General features: G+C 44.3%; 1 protein-coding gene across 3 annotated transcripts in view; it reads right to left on the bottom strand.

Annotated features, from left to right (window-relative positions):
• CHN1 (chimerin 1) overlaps nt 1-24,356 on the bottom strand; it is a 140,781-nt gene that overhangs the window by 112,922 nt on the left and 3,503 nt on the right. For all 3 annotated transcript variants that reach the window (XM_040357707.1, XM_040357708.1, XM_040357709.1), the window contains one exon: nt 8,889-8,927. In XM_040357707.1, coding sequence (XP_040213641.1) covers nt 8,889-8,927 — 39 coding nt within the window. The remainder of the gene's footprint in view (nt 1-8,888; nt 8,928-24,356) is intronic.

Here is a 24,356-nt window from a genome sequence, read left to right as displayed (position 1 = left end):
GGAGGAAAATAATGAATTTAATCCAGTTTGGAATGGGGGAAAAAGTGAAGCGCTGCGAATACTTCTGGATGCACTTTATATGACTATATCCTGTGTCAGATTGATGCACCCAACACGGAATCTTGGTTACTGCATGCAAAAGAGAATAATAGGCCAATTTTGGAAGATGTACAGCAAATGTATACCATTTTAATCTCCTCCTTCATTATCATTAACTTTTTAGAATTAGAACAAAGCAAACATTCTTAAAACAAAAAATGTGAAACAAAATTCTACTAGTGTAAAGCCAGCCTAAAACTCAATGGCATTCAACACTTTTTGGGATTGTCGGATGTTTGGATACCCTCACAGCATGCTGTGGTTTTCAAATCTAACCCCACCCTGTCCTATAGCGGTTTAGGGGGTCAAAAGAAGAACTTGCCGCAGGGGAAACGGGTAGAGACTTTTTGATATACACCAGTTGCCAATGTGTTGAAGATGTATTAGGAGCACCTGATAGATATTCCTGTCATCTACAAACCCATTTTATTTGCTGCTCATAGACAAGAAGAGAACTCCATGAAAAACGGATGGATGGGGGAGTATTGCATGCATTGCAATCCCTACCCACAGCCAATATTGTCATTCCTTCTACACAGAAGAGGTTGGGCACCCAGTGAGGGAGCATTTTCCAATAAGTCAGAATATGCTCCTGTCCAATAAAAAACACCTAAAGCACTTGTAATGGTTTCATAATCATGAGTGATGCAGTGTTACTGAAACCCACAACAGTAAAATGTGTCTGAATGTGCAGAATAGCATGCTTGTAGGACTCATTGTGGAACGTAAGGGGTAATCCTCTGCATTGTGTAAAAATATATTTGAATACTGTATGCACAGATCCACCCCCTCCTGCAGGGTCTCTCTTGGCAAGGCCAGATAAGACAACACAGTAAGGGTAGTACTGTTGCACATGCTCAGTTTGGTCTCTATTGCTGGAGAGAACATTTCCTTGTTGATCAGAGCTAGCCAGGTCACATGATATTGACATCACATATGTGGGCATGTATACAGATGCTAAACGACAGCCCAGTCCCTCCCTCCTCCATGCCCAGTAACTAAAATGGGATGTCACATCTTGATTGATGGATGATCCGCCTTCATTAACAGCATGAGGACACAGGCTATAGTGGAAATTTCCTCCTACCTGAACACTCAGCACACAGGCAGACACTGCAGTTTATCATGTGACCATGGTATACAGATCAGCCAAAAAGGTATATAGTGGCAGTATTTTTATGTAAAAATATAAGCTGTGGGCACTGTGGGGGGTGCAGATGAACCAATTTCATATTACTGGGTTTAGTAACACTTTAAAAGAAGCTTTGTTTGCAATCATGGAACAATACAGTTCCAATCAAAAGTGTGCATACCCTTGCAGAAATTGTAACATTTTGGCATTTATACTAAAAATATGACTGATCATGGCTCACTCATGTTTTGGGGGGTGAGCACTGCAGGTACGAGGAATTTTGTGAACATGTATGGCAAGATGAATGCAGCATGTTATCAGAACACTGGCAAACACTTTAAATTTTTCTGAATAAAAAGCTGTGCACGACAATGAGCCTAAGCATAAAGCAAAGTTGACACTCCAGTGGTTACGGCAGAAAAAAGGCGAAGGTTCTGGAGTGGCCAATACAGTCTCCTGACCTTAATATCAACACTCTCTGGGGAGATCTCAAAAGTGCAGTTCATGCAAGACGACCAAAGACTTTGCATGACTTGGAAGCATTTTGCCAAGACAAATGGGCAGCTATACCGCCCGTAAGAATTTGGGGCCTCAAACGACTATTGCAAAAGACTGCATGCTGTCATTGATGCCAAGAACTAAAAAATGCTAAGAACTAGGGGTATACAGACTTTTGAACAGAAGTCAAGTCATTTCATTTGTTTACTGGTTGCCATTTTTTTACGATTGTGCCATTCTGTTACGACCTACAGTTACAGAATAAAAAGAATTGTGTTTTGCCTGCTCACTCGTGTTTTCATCAAAAATGGTACATAGTGTATATTACCAATTCTCCAAGAGTGTGCAAATTTGAGTACAACTGTATGATGGTGGTTTTTACATCCAGGCAGCCTTGAATACAAAGCTGGCGTTTACAATCCTATTTTATGTAAATGAGGAAACAGGATGGAATTCCTACTGGTTAAAAAGCCAGAAGCAGCATTAGGCTCTGCAATCTTTCCGGTTTCTTCTAGATTACATCAAAATAACAGCAGCCCCTTCGCCAATTATCAGTAAATTTTTCAACAACATGTTCTTAAGAGCTGGTTCACACTGCAGCGGCACGACTTCGGGGGCGACTCTGCAAGTCATCCTGAGGATGACTTCAGAGGCGATTTGCAAAACGACCTGTGTATAGAAGTCAATGCAGGTCGCCCCGAGCCGCCCCCGAAGTCGTACAGGAACCTTTTTTTCTAAGTCGGAGCAACTTGCGTCGCTCCTATTAGAACGGTTCCATTGCATTGAATGGAACGCGACACGTCGGGCGGCTGAGCCGCCTGTCGTGTCGCCCCAGTGTGAACCGGGTCTTACAATGTGTGTTCACTGTAGCAACATTTTTCAATAAACACAGAATACAGATTGATATCACAATGGAATACTTACGGGGCGTGTCCAAGATGGCGACGTGAGCGGTCGCATCCTCCGTGAGCTCCGCCGGCTTCTCGCTACTTACCCGCTTCCAAGCCTTGCAGCCGCCTGATCACCCGCTCGCTACCAGCTGGATGAGGCGGGGGACCCCCCGGGCGCAGTCCGGAAAAGGCAAGAGGCTCAAATTCCCTCCGCAGCCGGAGATATCACCGCCCGCTTCTCCGGCCTTCCACGTGGAGCCGCGCGCCACGCGCTCTTCTCGCATGGCGGCCCAGCCGCCTATGGACGCCTCGGATCCTCGGCCGTCCTGGCTCCCGGAGGTGATGGCGGCTATAGCCACATGCCAGTCCACCCTGACGACGAAAATTGAGGAGGTACAGATGGACGTAGGCCTTATCCGGCAGGATATGGATAAGCTCCGATCCAGGGTCACGGAGACGGAACAGCGCATCGGGCTGCTGGAGGATGACTCTATGGAGCAATCGGCGTCCCTCCGCACCCTCCATACTAAAGTGAAGGCCTTGGAATCCAGGGCGGAGGACGCCGAGAATAGAAACCGGAGAAATAACCTCCGCATCATCGGCCTCCCGGAGGGGGTCGAGGGCAAAGATCCGACGGCCTACGTGGAGGACCTGCTGCGCTCCGTCCTCCCGGACGCGCGCTTCTCCCCCCATTACACCGCAGAGAGGGCGCATCGGGTCCCCCCTAAGCAGGGACCCCCGGGAGCCCCCCCGAGGACATTCATACTGCGGCTGCTTAACTTTAGGGACAGGGATGAAGTCCTCCGCGCAGCCAGGCAGCAGGGGGAGATCCGCTTTGAGAACACCAGGCTGATGATATTCCCCGACTACTCCGTCGAAACCCAGAGGCAGCGCAAGTCCTTCGACCAGGTCAAGGGAGCGATGAGGGCCCGGAACATCAAGTATAGTGTCCTCTTCCCGGCCAGACTCCGTGTGCAGGATGGTGAGTCCCTCCGTTTCTTCAACACCCCGAGGGAGGCCTCTGCCTGGCTTGACACCCTACCTCCGCACGGCTGATGAGGCACCCGTGAGTATTTGCCCTCGCCCTGGATTTGTACTTTGTTCCTCTCGGATGGGACTCCCGGCCCGGTTCCTGGTGCCCGGCCTCCCCCCCATGGTTCCCTTTGCCCCCTCCCTGGAGGTACCCTGTCCGATGCCCCTCTGACCCTGTCTTTCCCTCCCCGTGTTCTTCGGGGTGAATGATTTCCGTTCCCCAGCCTCACCCTCTATTGACACTGCCATGGACTCCCTGTTGGGGACCCCTGTACCTGTGGGCTCATTGGGTGGTGGGGCTGTTCATCCTTGGGGGATTTGCTGGGTGGTTGTCCCACCGAGGGACGTTTTGTTTTTTTCTTTTGGTTTTTTATTTGTAACGCAAAGTTTTGTGCCCCTGATTACCTCAGGAGACTGCTCTGGAAAAGCCTTCTCATTTGCAGCCTGATTGTGCCCTTCACCTCGGGGGGGGGGGTTTCCTTTTTGTTTCTTTTCCCCCCCACCTTTTTTTTTTTTTTTTTTTGTTTTGTCTCCCGCTTCTTTTATTTGGGGGGAGGGCTGCAATGGCTGGAAATCGCCATCCTGGCGCTGGGGCATGGAGGTTGTCTTTTTTGCTCCTTGAACTACTACCCTTCATGTTCTCCTGCCCCTTCTGCCTGATAACCCTTCTTCGAGAGGCCGGGAGTGGAGGGGCGTCGTGCTCAAGCGGACACCCCCTGGACTGACTGGTGGGCTTAGCCTCGCCGCTTGCACATTTGCCCCCCTTTTTGCAGCCAGCGTGCTGAGTTGGGTTTGGGGAGTGGAAGCTCTTCCTAGTTTTGGGGGAATGAGCGGGGTGGGGGGGGGGACTGTTGCCCTTCATGGGCTGATGTTATTATGGGTATTCGCCCCTTTTATTTCATCATTTTGTTTTTGGTTTTTGTTTTATTTACTGTTCAGATGTTTTATTGACTATATATGGTACAGCTTAAAGTTTAGATTTGGAGTGTTTGATTCGTCTCGGGTCCTGCCGGCAGACTCCATGGAGCCTCCCTTCTTTGGTCCGCCAAATTTCCCTCCCGCTGATTACAATGACGGCACTTAACATTATGTCATGGAACACCAGGGGCCTTAATTCTCCGGTTAAGAGGTCACTGGTGTTCCAATTCATTAGATCTCATGCCCCTCACGTTTGCATTCTTCAGGAGACCCACCTTGTGGGCAGTAGAACCTTGGCTCTTAAAAAGCCGTGGGTGGCCAGCCACTATCACTCCACGTACTCCACCTTTGCTAGGGGAGTGAGTGTCCTGGTTAATAAATCCCTACCCTTCAAGCTCCTCGACCTGGCGCTGGACCCAGACGGCAGGTATGTGGTCATCAACGCTAGAATCCATTCCCAGACTTGGTCCATTGTCGGTCTCTACCTGCCCCCCCCAGCCTCCCTTGTACTGTTGAACAAGATAACTGCCATCCTTGCTGACTTTGCCTCAGACCACATGATTTTGTTGGGAGATTTCAATATGGCCCCTGAACCGGGCGTGGACAGGATGGCTGGTGTGGGCCCCTCATCCCCGGGACTACTCTCCTGGGCCGAGGCCTATGGCTTGACTGACGTCTGGAGGTGGAAACACCCTCAGGAGCGGGCCTACACCTGTCACTCTGCCTCGCACGCTTCCTTCTCCCGCATAGATTTGGCCTTCGCTGGTCAGTCGGTCCTGTCTAGGGTCAAAGAGGTCAAGATACTTCCCCGGGGGATTTCGGACCATGCCCCCCTGTTGGTGTGCTTGGGTGATGCGGGGAACCCTGCCAGGCTATGGAGACTCTCGAGATTTTGGATCTCGGACCGTGATGTGGAATCTCAATTTACAGGGGTCCTGGACGGGTTCTGGGCCACTAACCCGGCCTCGGCCTCCTTGAATGTGGTCTGGGACGCCTTTAAGGCTTTTGCCAGGGGTCAGTATCAGACCATCATAGCGCGGGTTAGGAGGGAGAGGCGCTCTGCGCTGGTTGCGGCTGAAGATGCCGCTGCGGCGCAGGAGGCGCTTTACGTCCGCTCCCGGGAACCCCAACACTACGTTCGGCTCCAATCCCTGACAACGGAAGTCATGTCCCTTCGTGCCTCCCTGACTCAAAAAAAACTGTTAGCCCAATCCCAACGTATATTTGAGCAGGGTGAGAGATCGGGTAGGCTCCTGGCCTGGCTCTCTAGGGAGCGCTCGGGGGGCATGTCTGTCCCCCAGATCGCTGGTTCGGATGGGGGTCTCCTATACACCTCGGAGGAAATTAACCACACCTTTGCTACGTACTATCGTCGCCTCTACAAATCGCAGGTGACCTTTGCGGATGACGAGTTGACCCTTTACCTTGACGAGGTCGATGTCCCTGTCCTGACCGACAAATACAGAGACTCCCTGGACAGACCTATCTCCCTTGACGAAATCCTTACGGCGCTTAAGACTATGCAGCCGGGTAAGACTCCTGGCCCTGACGGTCTCCCTGTTGAACTTTATAAACAATATCCTGACGTACTAGCTGCTAGGCTGCGGGAGATGCTGGTGGCGGCTGAGCTTTTGGGTTCCCTCCCCGACTCCATGGGCGATGCAGTAATTGTTGTTATCCCGAAACCGGGTAAGGATCCCTCCCTGTGCCCCTCCTACAGGCCCATTTCATTATTAAATGTTGATGCCAAGCTGCTGGCTAAGGTCCTTGCTATTCGCTTGAACACGGTTATCACGGCCCTGGTTCACCCCGATCAAACGGGTTTCATGCCGGGCAGGGGTACTGACATCAATTTGAGGAGACTATTTTCCCACATAGCCAGGGCGGACGACAGGGGTCAGACACTGGTGGCCTCCCTCGATGCCGAGAAGGCTTTCGACTCGGTAGAGTGGAGGTACCTGTGGGCAGTTCTCGCCAAATTTGGCTTTGGTCCTAGATTCATCTCCTGGGTTCAGCTCCTTTATAAGGCTCCCCGGGCCAGAGTCTGTACCAACGCTTGCCTTTCGGACCCTTTTCCGCTGGAGCGGGGCACGAGGCAGGGCTGCCCCCTCTCTCCGGGGCTCTTTGCACTGGCCATAGAACCCCTGGCGGCCCTCATTAGGGCAGATGAGGGCATACGGGGAATACGGGTTGGTCCTCTCCATGAAAAAATCTCCCTATATGCGGATGACGCCCTGTTATACTTGGCTGATTCGGCTGACTCCCTAGGTAAAGCCTTGGCCCAGTTTGACCGCTTTGCCGGCTTCTCCGGAGTCCGTATAAACTGGGACAAGTCGGAGCTTTTCTCCCTCCACCCCTCCCCTATCGACTCTAACGCCCGGTCGCAGCTTAAGTGGGTTCAGGAAATCAAGTACCTGGGGATAAAGATCACGGTGGAGTTGGGGGACTTTGTGACGCGTAACCTTCAGCCCCTGATGAAACAGGTCACTGCCAACTTCGCGGCGTGGCGCTCACTCCCGCTAACACCGGTGGGCAGAATTAACCTCCTTAAGATGGTGCTTCTGCCCAAATTTTTGTATTACTTCAGGAACACCCCGGTCCATCTTTGCAGAGCCTTCTTCAAAAAACTTGAGAGTCAGGTGGGGACATTTGTCTGGGCGGGTAGAGCTCCTAGGATAGCTAAAAAAACTCTGTATTTGCCCCTTTCGGGTGGTGGCTTATCGCTCCCGAACTTCCAACTGTACTATTGGGCGGCTGTCCTGGTCACCGTCCGGTGGTGGTTTGCCCAACCCAAGCAGAATCCGGCGGTGACGTTGGAGGCCGCCATTTTGGGCTCATATGCCGCCCTGAGCAACCTTGCATTCAGGGGTTGTCGTGCGGCCCTCTCGGTAACGGTCCCGATGAAAACAACGCTTAGAGCCTGGAGGGACGCTAGGGTGATCTACGCGAGGCCCTCGCATATCTCCCCGCATCTACCTCTCTGGGGCAACCCCCTGTTACCCCACCTGTACTCCCTTCCTGACCCTTCGGTTTGGGCCAGCAAGGGGATCACTACTCTGAAACATATCGTATCCAACGGCGCGCTTATGACCTTTAGGGAATTGAGGGACAAATATTCTATCCCTGCACATTGGACATTCAGATACTGCCAACTTAGACATGCGTACGCTGCCCAATTTCCGGACTCGCTGACGCTCCAATCTGACTCGATCGAGAGGCTCTTGACCTCGCGGACCATGGGGCGACCCCTCTCCACCCTTTACCTCTACTTGACAGTTGCATATGACTCCGGGTCGACTCGCTCTTTCGAAAGGTGGAAGGCTGATATACCTGACCTGGATGATGAAAAGTGGGAGGAATGTGTTTCCACGTTCATCCCGTCACTTATAGCAGCTAGGGACAGGTTCATACAAATTAAGTTCCTTCATCAGGCTTACTACACTCCCCAGAGGTTGGCCCGCATCTACCCCCAGAGGGACCCCCTTTGTCCGCGATGCAGGGTTCAGGAGGGCTCATTTTGGCACATGGTGTGGGCATGCCCCGGGATTCAGATTTACTGGGGCCGGGTGGCTGGGATCCTGGGTTCGGTGTCTCAGCTGCAGGTCCCGATTGACCCCTTGGTTCTCCTTTTGAGCCATCTGGAGGAGACGCAGGGTGACAGGTACTCTAAACTGTTTCTCACCTTCTCCCTCTTCTATGCCAGGAGGGAAATCCTTCTTAAATGGAAGGCAGCTGACCCACCTACGGTGGAGTCTTGGACCCAGTCTATCAACAACGTTCTACCACTTTACAGGATCACTTATGAAAGTAGACAGTGCCCAGCAAAGTTTGACAAGGTGTGGTCTGGATGGATTGACGCCAGGGGTTAATGTTGGGTTTTGGTCTGAATAATATGCTGTACCTGAATACTTGGTGATGTGTTATGTGATCAGTGACGTGTGACTTCCACTCGCTCTGCTTTGCACTCTCCCCCCCTGCCCCTTCCCCCCCCTCCCCTCCGAGGGGAGCCTGTTTTTTATCCTACTCCCACTTCTTTTCCCTCAGGTGACCCTTGGGGGGGCGGGGGCCGAGTATGAATCCTGGTATGGATATTTGTCTTCTCCCTTGGGGTTCGGGGGAGGGTTGGCTGGGTGTGGGATATGATGTTTCTCCCCCTGATATGGTATTGCACTTAGTAATTTTATCTTGCTCTAAGTTCCTGAGGCGATTCTGTAACTTTTCTTTTGTATCTTACTGTACCTATATTTATCTGTGACAATGTAAACCTGCTTTGTTTTCTCAATAAAACATCTCTGTTAAAAAAACAATGGAATACTTACAGTAAGATTTCCACACTGGTGGCCTGTACTCGTCATTATCTAAAAAATAAATAAAATTAAATAAAAAAAGTTATTAATTTTGCAAGAAAAGCCTTGTGATAATTTAACTAAAACTGTATGAATGATCAAAACATCTTACAAAATCAAATCCTCACAAAACAAATGTTTTCAGCAGAAAGTCATAGAAAGCCACCTTCCATAATTACATAACTTTCCAGTCCTGGGGTGATGATCTGTTCCATTTGTATTTCCTCTGCCAATTACTTTCCTTTGCTGTGCTGCATTTTAACTACTTGAGTTCCAGTAGCTCCCGAGCAGTTGGATGGTCTTGTTGACATTTAACATCAAATAATCACGCAAGTGAAAGCAGAGCTCTTTGATTTTTAGTAATCGCAAACCTGTAAAATTTGCCATTGTAGTATTTTGTGCCCTCAGCTCAACAAAGTGGTTCTAAAGCCTTAAGGTTTTCTATGCATTAAAGGTGAAAAACCTTCCGTGCTGCAGCTTCCCCCCTAGCCCCCTAATTTTTCTTACCCGAGCCTGATCCAGCGATGTGCTTGAGTGCAGTGGCTCCCGCTGCTGTCTCACTCTTCAGTGGGCAGACTGATAGCAGCAGGAGCCATTGGCTCCTGCTGCTATCAATCAAATGCTGGAAGCAGGGTAGCAGGGCCAAGTCCTGCGGTCTGTCTCAATGGATGCAGCAGCGGGACTAGGAAAAGAGCACACAAGGGTGATCCCATGGAAAGCGGATTTCCATGGGGGGGGGACCTGCCAAAAAAAAAAAAAAAAGGGTCCTGGAGTGCCAACAGGGGACCCCACAAGAGGAGGATCAGGGCTGCTCTGTAAAAAAAAAAAAAAAAAGCATGGCACAGAGCAGGCAAGTATGAAGTGTTTGTTATTTTAAGAAAAAAAATGAAGTTTTAAAACCAGTTTAATCCTATTCTAAAATTTTAGGTAAACCGCTGTTAAACTGGTTTAAAAAAAAAGCAACTTAGTCTGCGTTAAAAATTTGCCTATCTAAAGTCAGGAGAAACAGGGTTTTACTATAAACCAGTTTGCATGAGGCCTTAAGGACCTTAAGTTCACACCGATGCGACTGTGCATGGACCCTACAAGTACACTTGCTAGTTTTTTTAAATGACAATGCTGGCAGAATGAGAAAAAGCTAAACTTTTCCATGTATGTGTTGTAAACTTTGAAAATGAATATCTTCACAATGCTTATAGATACATATGTGAATGTGGACTTTTTTTAAAGCTACATTGCAGAATATGTATGTATTTAGGTGTGCATGACCTGGGCCCAGGTTTACGTTAAAAACACTGCAACTATAGAGAAATACCTGGTGGCCCTGTCACAAATGCAGTCAGCTTCTTATTTCGGGTTACCTGACAACATTGCTATTGTTGCACTGAGATTTGAAGCAGTGTTTTCCATCCTGTCCAGTTCTCCTCAGCTGGACTTTAGGGCGCGATGTGGTCAGGTATCTAAAGATTTAAAATTGTCGGGTCCCTGTAATGGAAAGAGTATAAAAATCTCTCTGGCAGCACACATCTCCTCTGTTTCAGTGCTGCAGTTAACAAAAGGCTGCAGTGACACGGGGGTCTGGAGGAAGCAACCAGCATGTGGTGGTGGAAACACTCCTGGGAGTGTAGAACGCTGAAGAGGATTTCAGAGGCTGCAGCACTGAAATGGAGGAGCAGTGACAAAAACAGGGCGGCTGGAGAGCCGAGTATACTCGGTCTTCAATGGCAGGAATCTGGAACTAGATCTTTAAAAACCGGACAGGGTCTCTTAACTTCTCATTGCTTACCCCCCCCCCCCCCACTTTCCTCTCCCATACCTGCTGCTTGCTGTTTTGCCTGCTCTTCTGCAATTAAAGTCTAACAGTGTCTAGCCCATTGGAATGGACTGCAATTCTGTTAAACTCAACAGGTATTATTTATGTACTTGCACAGTTTTTAAAGAAACAAAAAGGTTAATTATATACATATTGAAGAGCTGTGCTGAAGTTTTTTTGTTTTACATTTTGCCCAGACATACACACAGAGATATAGTGTACAAATACATAGTCATTCATCTGGTGAATTTAAATGTACAGATGTTCTGTGTAAATAATGAAATGTTTAAACCTTTAAGAAGCAGCCCAATAAAAACAGACCTGAATGTAAATAGATGATCATCTTTTACATCCCCAAGCCCATAGGAATGAATTGCTGTCCGTTTTCTATCTGAAAACAGACAAACGAAAAATAGATGAACAGACTGCCTGTGTGAAAGGGCTCTACCCTCTCCTTCCTTAGCAGCATATACTTGCCCCCTCCCATACACAAACTACATATATAGATGACGCTGTCGATTTCAAGTATGATTAAATATCCCATAATACCACTCGGATGTGATCACTGTAACCCAAGCGCACATAGAACGCTGTAGTACAGCCGCTTGGAAAAGGGGGCTACTCTGGAGAAAAGAGTGGTTGGGTCTATATAAAAAAAAGTTAACTTTAGTTGAACATTTTTTTTTCATTATTACTATTTGTATTATTATTATAATAATAATAATAATAATAATAATAATAATAATAATAATAATAAGGTATCAAAATGTAATCCTTACAATAATACATATAGTGGACATCCAGCAAGAACAGTGATCACTCAATAAAAACAGCACCACCAGGTGCATAAGTGACAAATACAGTTTCCAAATCATCCGGATGCCAAGTAACTTCACACAACAGGTTAAAGTGGAACTATGGGCAACATTTTTTTTTTCCCCATTTAGGATAGAGTAAGGGATAGTTACAACATATATAAGGTTATTTTTTGCCATCTTTATCCCCCATTGCAGAGATTTCCCTTCACTTCCTGTCACATAGCCAAACAGGAAGTGAAGAAATCCCTGCAAATTAGGGGGATTTCTCGGACTGTATCCATTGGAAGATTTCCCCTCCATTACTTTTCTGGGGACAACCCAACATTTTAGATTTTCTTTTACTCTCAGTGATAATGATAAACAAGACAGAGTGAATCTCCATAATGGGGGCACAGGCAGCAATAAAAACTAATAGTGAGTTCTAATCCATCTCCACTCTATCCAAAAGCCCCCCAAAAAATTGCCTTTAGTTATACTTTAAGCCACAGCTGTAGCTGCAATTTACTGAATAACTGGTATCACATAGATGTGATGTAAGGCACCCCGTATGTGTGGAGCCCTTGGGAGCTTGAAAGGTCCACCAATTAGAATTGCTCTGGCCACCATGTAAACAAACAGCTTCAGTCACAACTTGATACTCTTATGCTGCGTACACACGGTTGGAAGTTACGACAACAAATGTTCCATGTGAGCTTGTTATCGGAAAATCCGACCGTGTGTATGCTCCATTGGACATTTGCTGTCGGAATTTCGGACAACAAATGTTTGAGAGCTGGTTCTCAATTTTTCCCAACAAGAAAAGTTCTTTTTGGAAATTTCGATTGTCTGTAGCCAATTCCAATGCACAAAAATCCTACGCATGCTCGGAATCATTGAACTCGGCTCGTCGTAGTGTTGTACGTGACCGCGTTCTTGACGTTCGTTATTTCCGACAACATTTGTGTGACCGTTTGAGCGAACAATCCGTCGGAAAAAAATCCACGGTTTTGATGTCGGAATGTCCGATCGTGTGTACGCGCCATGAGTCCCCAAATTGTATAATGAAGGATGTGTGGATAGGTGCCCTAAAGTGGCCATGGTCCCTAGAAAATTGTACTTCATTCCTCCTAGTGCCAGCTGTGGGACCATTTTCAATATTGACTGTTCACTCCCATATAGAGCAGTTGAGTAAATATATTTTCTCATCAACTATATATGTGGAACTGGACAATTTGACAAATAGCCTGAAGGTTTTGCCACCACACAAACAAGCGGGCAAGCAGGGTAAAGATAAGCATAGCAGCGTGTTACATAGGAAGCAGCAGGTGAATAGCAGCGAGATTTGGCCAAAGTGTGTCAAGGCTGACAGTTCATATGGAGTGAAGTGCGCGGCTATACCATATTTATTTCTGTTTGTCGGTTATGCACCTGGTGGTTATGTTTTAGTGAGTGATCCCTGTTAATGCTGGGTGTCCACTATATCTTTTTGCAAGCAGTAAATGTTGATAGCGTTTAACCTTTTTTTTTTTTTTTTTTTTTTTAAACATGTTCAAATAAAGTTGAGTTTCCTTACATAGACCCAACCACTATTATGGTGTGCAGAGTAACCCCTTTTCCCTGGTTGTTGTACTATGGGTGGGGATCTTTTTTGTTATACTTACCCCCTCCCAGGTTTATATGTTTATCTACCAGGAATGAAAATACCCAATACCAGAGTTAGGTGATTCTTTTATGTCGCCCTGCTTGAGCACAGCAAAGAGAACTTCAAGCATGCTTCGGCACGGTGGTCTTTTGTGTGCGTCAGTGAGTAACCTATTACCAAGAAACAAGCAGGCCTTGGCCCAGCTAACCTGAGCGGTTTATAGTCAATAATAGAGTATTACGCAATTTAGCGATACCTGCAATTGAAGACAGATATTGATGGATTATAACCTGTTCCGTGTCCATTTAACAATCCTAAATATCCTTCCCCCTGCTATTCTATTTCAGCTTGTCGCTGTTAGGCCAGTCAATCAGCAAAAGAAAAAAAAATCCTTTTCTCTGCCCAGCTACTTTTAGCTCTGTGTGAGATGTGCCATTAGTCACCGTGATGCAGCGAAGGAAGCAAAGCCATCAAACGATGAGGGCGTCTGGAGCTGGTTTGCTTAAGTGCTCTGCCACTTGGCAAAAAAGGGGTTGTGTATAAAAAGGCAGAGATAGCATGTTACTGAATACAAAAAAAACTTGCATCAGAGATGCTTCAGAGATCCTTTGAGCCTGGGTTCACACTGTAGCGATGCATCGCATCTCTCCAGCAGGCAGTTCACACTGCCCTCTGCGAACCATTGCGGGTGTCGATACATTGTTAATGACACACCCAGAACGATTCACAGATCGCAGTGCAAACCGTGGATTCGGACAGGCATCAGATTGCATGGGTGAAAACACCCATGCGATCTAATTCCAGTGCGGGGAAAAAATAATAATTCCTGTACCTTTTTGTTCGAATCCAATGTGAGTTCAAGCCATACAACTGTATGGCTGAACTCGCATCGCACAGACATTGCATGCGATTGGCACCGCAGTGCGGGTGCGAATTCCATGCAATGTCTGTGTGTGCTATAGTGTGAACCCGGGCCAAAGCCAATTCAGACTGTTCTGCATTCCTACTCACTTGTTTTGGGAAAAAACGTTTTGATGTAAAGCGAAGCGATGCGATGCGTGGCCCCCCCCCCCCCTATACAGGCGCATTAAAAGAACTCACAAAAGCAAAAACACCAGTTTTCCCGGGGGATTGAAGCTAAATCAAAGAATGGCAGCTTCTATAAGCCAAATCATGAATGAGGTTTTCCCTGCCAACACACAATTCATCAACCAGAGCTGAAAGACAGCAACACATGGCAGCAACTGTTCAGCACCATCTAGTGGTCATAAGATAAAAGTGACGAAACTAACACAATCTTTAAATATACAGTACCAGATTTTACTTCTTTTGTTTTAAATATAATTCTAAAATGTTTCTGTCACTTACGCAGATCGATTGCCTGTTCTGATCATGAACTGTCTGGATTAATGGCCAAGGTGTTAGTTTTGTGCTCTGATCCAGCTGTCTGGAAGTCAGGCAAATGTTAGGATCACAGGGGGTCTATGAAATGGACTGGAAGCACAGGATAATATGGTAATCACCCCATCAGTTGTACACACAGCTCTGACTGTGGAGCTGGGGCCAAGATGCATTAGTAATGGAAGTCAGTGAACATGGACAATATCACTCAGCTCTTGGCTGCAGTCCACCAAGTGAAATATAGATCATAATATATTCTCCTCAGGCTGCTGACTTCAGAAGATTTGTCCTTAACCTAACAAATATGGAGAAGTCCATGGAAAAGAAAATCTAAGAATAAAGAAGGATTAGACTAGACAGCTCTAAAAAACAGAAGTCATACCCCAGCAAAATGAAATTATAGTCCAAGGTAAACCGTTTGCAATTATCTATCACAGTTACACATGAGGCAAAATCTGTCTTTGCTTACATGTTAAAAGTAGAACTATGGGCAAAACTGACCCCCGTCAGATTTTTTTTTTTTTTTTCGCCATCTGTCCCATTGCTGAGATTTCTCTTCACTTCCTGTCCCATAGCCAAACATGAAGTAAGAGGAGCTCCCTGCATATTAGGGAAATATCTTGGGGACCCCCCAGAACTAGTGGCTCCATTGGATGATTTCTCCTTTATTACTTTTCAGGGGACAACCTAAAATTTGGGATTTTCTTTTACTTTCAGTGATAATGGCAAACGAGACAAATAGAGAGGGTGACTCTTCCTATGGGGACAAATACAGCAATAAAAACCTGACAGGTGATCTAATCCCTCTTCACTCTATCCCAAAAACATTTGTTGCCTTTTGTTATACTTTAAAGTGGAGGTTCACCCGAAAAGTTAATTTTAAGATTAGATTGATGCTCATTTTGTCAAGGGGAATCGGGTAGTTTTTTTTAAATCGAAGCAGTACATAGCGTTTTAGAGAGCGATCTTCTCCGCCGCTTCCGGGTATGGGCTGCAGGACTGGGCGTTCCTATTTGATTGACAGGCTTCCGACGGTCGCATACATCGTGTCACCATTTTCCGAAAGTAGCCGAACATCGTTCGGCTTCTTTCGGCTACTCGTGACGCATCAATCTAATCTTAAAAAAAAAATTTTGGGTGAACTCCCGCTTTAAAGAACGCTGTAAAAACAAGTCACAGCAACATAACTGAATATTTTATAGGTGAATGCACAGGCATTAAAGTGGTTGTAATCTGTTTCCTCAAGGTACACAGAACCAGCAAACAGTGTTAGGATGGGGCCATGGAGCAAGTAGAGAATCTAGTCCCAAGCTGGCACAGGAGAGAGATTTATTACAAAAGAGCCTTGCCTTTTACTAGCCTTTACCTAGCCTTTGGGTTATGTTGCACTGCGAGTCAATTGCTTTACCAGTCACATAGCATACAAAGGGGGAAAAGGAAATAATCCGATTTAACACAAGATTATATAACCTCCCACCTTCAGCTCAGCATTTGTTATATTTTAGCTGGATCAGCACTTCCTTTCCTGTTAATTCAATACAGCCTGAAAACTTTCACTCACCCTTCCCTTGTTGTGTGGCCAGAATACAGAAAAGGAAGTATTAAGGAAGCTGTAACAAACAAAAGCATATTATAGACAATATACACCCCTTAAAATACAGCACACCACAGAGGATTTTCAGATTGGACGGTAGTGGAATCCAATAAAATTCTAATTTTAAAAGATAGAAAAAGTCCAGGGTATAACGTTACAGCTTAAACAACGTTACCCGGACATTTTATATCCCTATGTGCAGGGGTTGACAAATTTGCTTGGAATCTAGGAGCCAGCTAAAAAAGTTAGGAGCCAGGAACACGCCCTGTCCCGACGAGCTTGCGCGCAGAAGCGAACACATACGTGAGCAGCGACCGCATATGTAAACGGTGTTCAAACCACACATGTAAGGTATCGCCGCGATTGGTAGAGCGAGAGCAATAATTCTAGCCCTATACCTCCTCTGTAACTCAAAATATGCAACCTGTAGAGTTTTTTAAACGTCGCCTATGGAGATTTTAAAGGGTGAAAGTTTGACGCCATTCCACAAGAGGACGTAATTTTGAAGCGTGACATGTTGGGTATCAATTTACTTGGCGTAACATTATCTTTCATAATATAAAAAAAAAAAATGGGGATAACATTACTGTTGTCTTATTTTTTAATTAAAAAAAGTGTAATTTTTTCCCCAAAAAAGTGCGCTTGTAAGACGGTTGCGCAAATACGGCGTGACAGAAAGTATTGCAACGATCGCCATTTTATTCTCTAGGGTGTTAGGATAAAAAATATATATAATGTTTGGGGGTTCTAATTAGAGGGAAGAAGATGGCAGTGAAAATAATGAAAAATTACATTAGAATTGCTGTTTAACTTGTAATGCTTAACTTGTAATACCAACAGCCACCACCAGATGGCGCCAGCTTACACATCTGGTGGTAATAACTTGTAATACCAACGGCTCACCACCAGATGGTGCCAGGTCACAACAAAAAACAACTTTTTTTTTTTTTGCCCCCCCCTTCCAAGCCAAGTCGCCAGGACCCCATTTCTAGTCGCCAAGGTGACCTGGCGCCCGGGATTTGTCGAGCCCTGCCCTAATATGTATAATGCATGCATAACTTTACATTTATCAACATTAAACCTCATTTGCCACTCAGTTGCCCAATTATACAGAGCATTGAGGTTGGCTTGTAAATTGGAGACATGCTGTAAGGACATTAATCCACTGCATAGCTTGGTGTCATCTACAAAGACAGAAATGGTACTTTTGATCCCAGACCCAATATCATTTAGAAAGATATTGGGTTGGGAGGCCCTTCCCAGCACTGTAAAAGTGATCAAGCAGCTGTAGAGCTGCCTATATCACTTTTACAAAACAGTAAATTTCCCGCTCAAAAAAACAGGGCCCAAGATCATGACTGCAGCCAGCATCTTGTAATAAGCACTTGTTGATATGTTTATACAAGTATGTTGATCAGCAAGTGGCTGTTTGTATGTTTGGGTCAAGTAACTCAGGATTATTTGACCTTAATTTTTAGATTGTGAGGAGCAGGGTCCTCTTATTCTTACCATGTTGAATTGTATCTTTACTGTCTGCCCAGCCAGCGACTCAGTCATTTCGGGCAACTAGTGGCTTGGAAAGGGTTTTTACCTTTTGGGTGAAATGATCATGGTGCCTGAGAGATTGATGCAAATGATGTGAACCAGTGGATCCCCTGGAAGTCCAGTCATTACTATTGGGCATCTGACTGCGCTGTTTGACTGCTATTTGGCAAGAGGCGGTGTGTGATAACTAATGAAGGACTTTGCTGGTTTACGTCATACTCTTGGAGCGCCCATTCAGGCAGATTATGGTTTTGTCACCCATTGGCCACCCTAAGAAGATTGGATAAAAAGGTGAAAAGGAAAACCGCGCTGTCAATAATGAATGCAAGTAGCTGCCTTTTGAGCATACCGAGAGTAATATTTTGAGCGCTGCACCTTTCTCTTTTCCACCCTAAGAAGATTGTTAATGGACTCTCATAAGGTCTCGAATGTTTGCACATGTTAGATTCAATTTGGTGTGAAGTTTATTTTTATATATTGATTACTCTATTTAATCGGCGTATAAAACGCACCCTAACTTTAAAAGGGACGTTTCAGGAAAAAAAACTTTCCATAGCCCCCTGCGTATAACACACAGGCACAGTTTACCCTCTATTTTCAGGGTAAAAAAGTGAGTGTTATACGCCTATAAAGTATATGTTATGTTTAGTGCTGCACTTATTTACCTGAATCTAAATAGAGCAGATGACACAAGAAAATAAATAAAAAAAAAAAACACACACACACAAACATAAAACTGTATACCAAAATGACCGATCTAGACGTCGGGAGCTGCAGTTACATGTAGAGCTCAACTTCTGGAAGGCCACACGCATGCTCCATAAGCATTTTATTTAATCGGTAAAGACACCCATCTTAGTAAAAAAAAAAAAAAAAAAAAAAAAAAAAGAGACCAACAGAAAAGTCAAGATTTGGATTTAAATTCAGTTGCCTATGTCTCTAGATCATTTTGGACAGAAAGAAGATGGGGAGGAATTAAAGACTGGTGCATGCCCAAAAAAATGAGCCAATTTCTATATGCTTATTTAGCACTTTCTGCAATAAAGCAATAAAACCGGTACATGCCCATACAGTAATAAGTCATGTGGTGGTGCATCAGATTCAAGTGTGCTTACTCCAGCGTGCAGCAACATTTTGGCACAGAGCAGAGATAATCTTTCACTGGGATCATCCTACGTAAATTTGTCCATACACATTCCCCCCTCTTCTAGTTGCTGCAGTGCTGCTCCTCGCTGTCCTCCCCTCCTCACTACAGTATTTACATCACTCTAGTAATGGTGAATATTTTAGCACTGTATTGGTGTTTCGTTATTTTGGTGCAGGAGATCAGACATTTACAGAACGGTCACAAAAGCACTTACAATGTTATTTGGAACAACACTTAATTTGGCACATGGAAAATGCACCACAAAACTGACGCATTTCCTTTTTGTTAATTGCCCTAGAGTGCTGAGGCACTGGGGGTATTTCATGCCGGCTCGATCCAGAGCCTTGCTGTGTGTGTCAATGGACCCAACACCCATTCTTTGCTCACTAGCTCCCACGATTGAGTTGGGGCGGGGGGGTACTGGGGTGAGCTGATTTTTTCCCCTTTCTGGTACTGTTGTCGGTGTCTGTGCAAGTACCGCAGCACAATCTTGCCCCTGACACGCCCATCTGGGGCCCATCCCATCTATATTGTTATTCTCATGCATGACAACACCCAAGCGTTCTCATTTATGAGAGAGTGTTCTAAAAAGGGGGGGCATGAGGAAAGCGACACACCCACCAGCCGCATGAATGGGGAGGCATTGCAGTCATAGGACTACAGCTTGTTATAATGAAAAAAGTATCAAACACCGATTTAAAAAACACTGTACAAATAAAACAATATACGATACTATAAGTCCATTATTAACTGCTCAGATGCAGTGTAGTTCCACTTTAATATCAGCTTCCTCTGAACCTGTTACGATTAATAAATAATACTTTAAGTCACTAACATGGCGCTTTGAAAACATGACAGAGAAAGGTTTGATCACCGAACAAAGTGCAGCCAGAATTAATTCATTTGCAGCTCCTTTTTGCAGCTAACAACATCTGTCAGTGCATTGATCTCTAACTCCCAAAGTGCAATCCCATTCATCTCAACAGAAGTCAGAACAGATAGAGTTACCCTCCTAGATTACACTTTGATTCCCTAGATCTACTGCATACATTATACAATACCTCTTTGGAGGGAATGTAAAATATTAGGCTTCAGAAGGCCGCAAAGCAACGTCAGAATACATTAACACACGACAACTGGTCATTTTTCATCACACAACACTAAACTGCCGGATTAACAGAAATCAGGGTGGATTAAAACATCAATTTAAAAAAAAAAAAAAAAAAAAAAAAAAAAATTAATAATATATATATATATATATATATATATATATATATATATATATATATATATATATATATATATATATATATATATATATATATATATATATATATATATATATATAAAAATATATATGGATATTTTAATATAATTTTTTGGATTAAAAAAATTAATCTGATTTTTATCACCTTTATTTTAATAAAATGCTTTGAGTAAATATCATTTAAAGATAGTTTTCTGCTTAAAACCGGTTGTATACCCCAAAAAAATAAAAACCTGCAAGACAAAGGCATAATGAGCTAGTATGACTAGCATACTAGCTCATTATGAATTGCTTGCCTTAGATCGAAGCCTCCGAAGCCGTCCTTGTCTCCCCCTCCGGCCGCAGACATCTCTCCAGAAGGTTACTTCCGGGTATTGCCGCTCCAGGGTGCTGCGATTGGCCGGAGTGGCGAAGACGTCACTCCGCGCATGCGTGTGGGAGACGTCAAAGCCGGGTTTTATGAATGGCTATTGTCAGTGCGCATGCGCCGTAGACATCAGTGCATTCTTTGTGGCAAATATCTCCTAAACCGTGTAGGTTGAGGAGATATTGCAAACACCTACAGGTAAGCCTTAATCTAGGCTTACCTGTAGGTAAAACATGTCAGAGAGGGTTTACTACCGCTTTAAGACACATTAATAATTTTGTTTATTTAGCATGAAATGGAACATGAGGCTGTATATTCTGCAATATTTACATTTTTGGTAAACTCATTCAATGAATCCAAGCTCTGCAAGCTGCGATAACATGCACTGATCATTGATGCATTCACACAATTTTACAGCAACCAATAGCTAAAACAAGTTCAGGAATTTTCCTTTATTCCATCCTTTTGCAAATCTATGTACACTACAAACCAGGGTGGATTTGATTTAAATCACTAGTGAAAATGTTAGATTTAAATCATAATTTTTAAAGAGCAATTGTCATCTCTGTCCCGCAGCGGCTCCTCTTCTGACCCGCTGTTGACTCACCGACAGGTGCTCTTTAAAACATAAGGACATATTCTTGCTCAGGGTTAGAATCTTTAATATTAGCAAACAAAAATAAGGTTTCCTATTTAAAATAATAAGCTGTCAGGTTAATAAAACAGCGATATCAGAACCGATTCAATCATACAGTTTGTAGTGTACATAGATTTGCAAATCAATGGGATAAAGGAATATTATTGAACGTTGTTTTATCTCATGGTTACTGTGAAATTGTGTGAATGCATCAATGCAGTGCATGTTATCTCAGCTTGAATTCGTTGAATGAATTTACCAAAAATGTAAATATTGCAGAATATACAGCCTCATGCTCCATTTCATGCTGAATAAAACAAAACTATTAATGTATCTTAAATAGAAAAATATCTTTAGATCGATTTTAATAATAATAAAAAATAAAATAAAATCTATTTAATTATTTATCAAATTTTAATAAAATGCGTTAGGAGTAAAAATCCGATTTTTTTATATCATTGATTTTTTCCACCCTGCTACAAACTATTATTGAATTGATTCCGACATCGCCGTTTTACTAACCTGAGAGCTTATTATTCTAAATAGGAAACCTTCATTTTGTTTGCAAATATTAAAGATTCTAACTACCAGCAAGATTACGGTAAGTCCTTTCATTTAGGCTCCATTCACACCTAGGCGTTTTGTCGCCTGTAGCGCGACGCTATTGCAGCCTGAAATACGCTGGAGGGGCGATTTAACATTGTCGGCTATGGAGATGGTTCACATCTCCACGCCGAAACGCTGTACGCCTGAAGCTCAAAACAAGTCCCTGACCCTTTTTTTCAGGCGTCTTCGGCGTTCGGCCATAGCCGACAATGTGTAATCACCCCTCCAGCGAAAACCGCGGTAAAAAACGCTGCGTTTTGTCGCGGCAAATCGCTGGAATTTGTCGCGGTAAAATACGCCGCGTTTAGGTGTGAATGCAGCCTTAAAGAGTACCTGTCATTTCAGATCCATCATGGCAGCGCCTGTTAGCGGGCATCCACTCACATGCTGCTGCCACGTCCCTCACCTTGTGGTGTTCCTGTCGCATCACCAGCCGTCCCATTAAAGTGAATGAGACTGTTGGCGAGTCAATAGTGGGTCAGAAGAGGGACCCCTGCAGGACAGAGATGACAGATGTTCTTTAAAAATTATGATTCAAAATCAACCTTTTTTACTAGCGATTTAAATCAAATCCACCCTGACAGAAGAAGTTTTGGATCTTGCCCTATAACACATACCCCATTCACATCTGAGCATTCAGGCACCTGACACCAAGAAGTTTTGGATCTTGCCCTATAACACAGACCACTGTCACATCTGAGCATTCAGGCACCTGTCACCAGCAGATTTTGGGTCCAAAGACTTCAAAAACATGTTATGCATGTTCTTTAGCCTGTCCATGGGTCTAAAAAAAAAAATCAACCTTGAATAGTGAATACGCTATGCTCAAGGTAGCCAGAATGAAGGGCGATATTGGAATTTGTCACATTACAACACTGAAAAATAAAAAACTCACAAATTCTTACATTTAAAAAAGTAAAAAAAAAAAACGATATGCCGTTTTTCACAATTTTTATTGTGTTAGAACTTTTTTTTTTTTTTTTTTTTTTTTTTTTTTTTAGGAAGAACACCCCCCCTCCTCCATGAAGTCATAGCCAGCTCCACTTTTAGGAGTGTGAAACAATTGTCTGTGCTGGCCCAGCTTCTCTGCACCCACACTCTTCATTTCCTTTTACGTAGCTGCTGGGGAGAAGCAAAATGGGAATTCTATGGAGTGTAACCTAAGTGACAGCTCTGAGTCTGCTGCCATCATATCCAAGATGGCGGCACAAGGGTCTCTTACAGGTAAATACCATGGAAGAAAAAAAAAATTGGTTACATGCAATATAATCTATAGCAGTGGGGGCCAACTTATTTGGCCTTACTTAGTTCAATCACTGACTGTACATAATAATATTCAAGTGAATGTAATGCCATAGAAAACAGTAAAAAAAAAAAAAAAAAAGTGACAGGAGATAGTCAAAGCCTCCTGACAAAAAGGTTGTTGGAAATTGGGGACACAGTTCCGGAGACAGTTACAGACCGAAAACACATTACATCAGCCTGTCAGAGATTATTTATTAAGGCCCCTTTAACACAGGCTGGATCTGGTTTTGCTCAGCAGGGGATCTGTCCGCCGATGCCCTCCTGAGCTGAACGGTGCTGCCAGATGACAGGTCTGTGTCTGCTCCACTTATGTAGAGCAGACACAGACACAGCTCTTTTAGCAGTCAGATATATATATAGACCGGCTGTCCTCTGATCCTTTCATTTTTTTTATTCATTTTTTTGCTGGATCAGAAGTAGCCAGGTGTAAAAGGGACACAGGTCTGTTTATATCCGACTGCCAATAGAGGAGAATAATAGCCCGTACACACGATCCGAATATCGGATGAAAACGATCGTCCGAGGAAGAATCGTACGATTTTCGGATCGTGTGCATACTACTTTCAAGAGCCGATCACGACAGTTCATCCGATATTTTTCGATCGGACAAGCACAAAAATTTTCCTCGTACAATTTTCGTTTAGTCAGTAAAGTTGTCGTCCGGAAATACAACACAAATACATTAAAACACATGACATCACTTCCGAGTTTTTTTTTCTGTCGTACAAGAATTTGTGACTTTAATAACCTATTTCATTTTACTTGCGACTATTAAGCGAAAAAAGTTGTACGATCCGTCGTATGATATTCGGATCGTGTGTACGAGGCATAAGGGGTCCAATCAGGTCCACCTGAAAAACGGACCGGCCCGTGTGGACAGCCCATGTGAAAGGAGCCTTACAGATCAGTGCTCCCAAAAATCCATTTAAAATACTTGTGCAGCACTGGATACTTCCCTCAACAAGTGTCATTCTATAAAATTACAATCGGAGAAGCAAAAACACAAACAGAGAAAAAGTGGGACAGTATGACAAAAAAAAAAACAATACACCAAACAAACGGAAAGTTTGTGTTAAAATTGAATGCATAAAAAAATCACTTAAAAAAAAAAAAAAAAAATACATTTTACCGTATATACAGGTGACAAGACCAAAAGAAAGCATACCACACCAAAACAAAGGACAGCCCGGGAGGAGAGTAGGACAGATATTTGGTTCCAATCGAGGGACAGTCCTTGTAAATGAGGGACAGTTATGGGCTCATTAATACCATGCACAGGCTAAAATGTGTGTGCGCACAGGTATAAGGTGTCTAGGGGCG

The sequence above is a fragment of the Rana temporaria genome, chromosome 6 (assembly GCF_905171775.1).
Source record: "Rana temporaria chromosome 6, aRanTem1.1, whole genome shotgun sequence".
In the NCBI taxonomy this organism is placed as follows: Eukaryota; Metazoa; Chordata; class Amphibia; order Anura; family Ranidae; genus Rana; species Rana temporaria.
The sequence above is the reverse complement of the archived record's forward strand: the minus strand, read 5'-3'. Positions and strand labels throughout refer to the sequence as shown.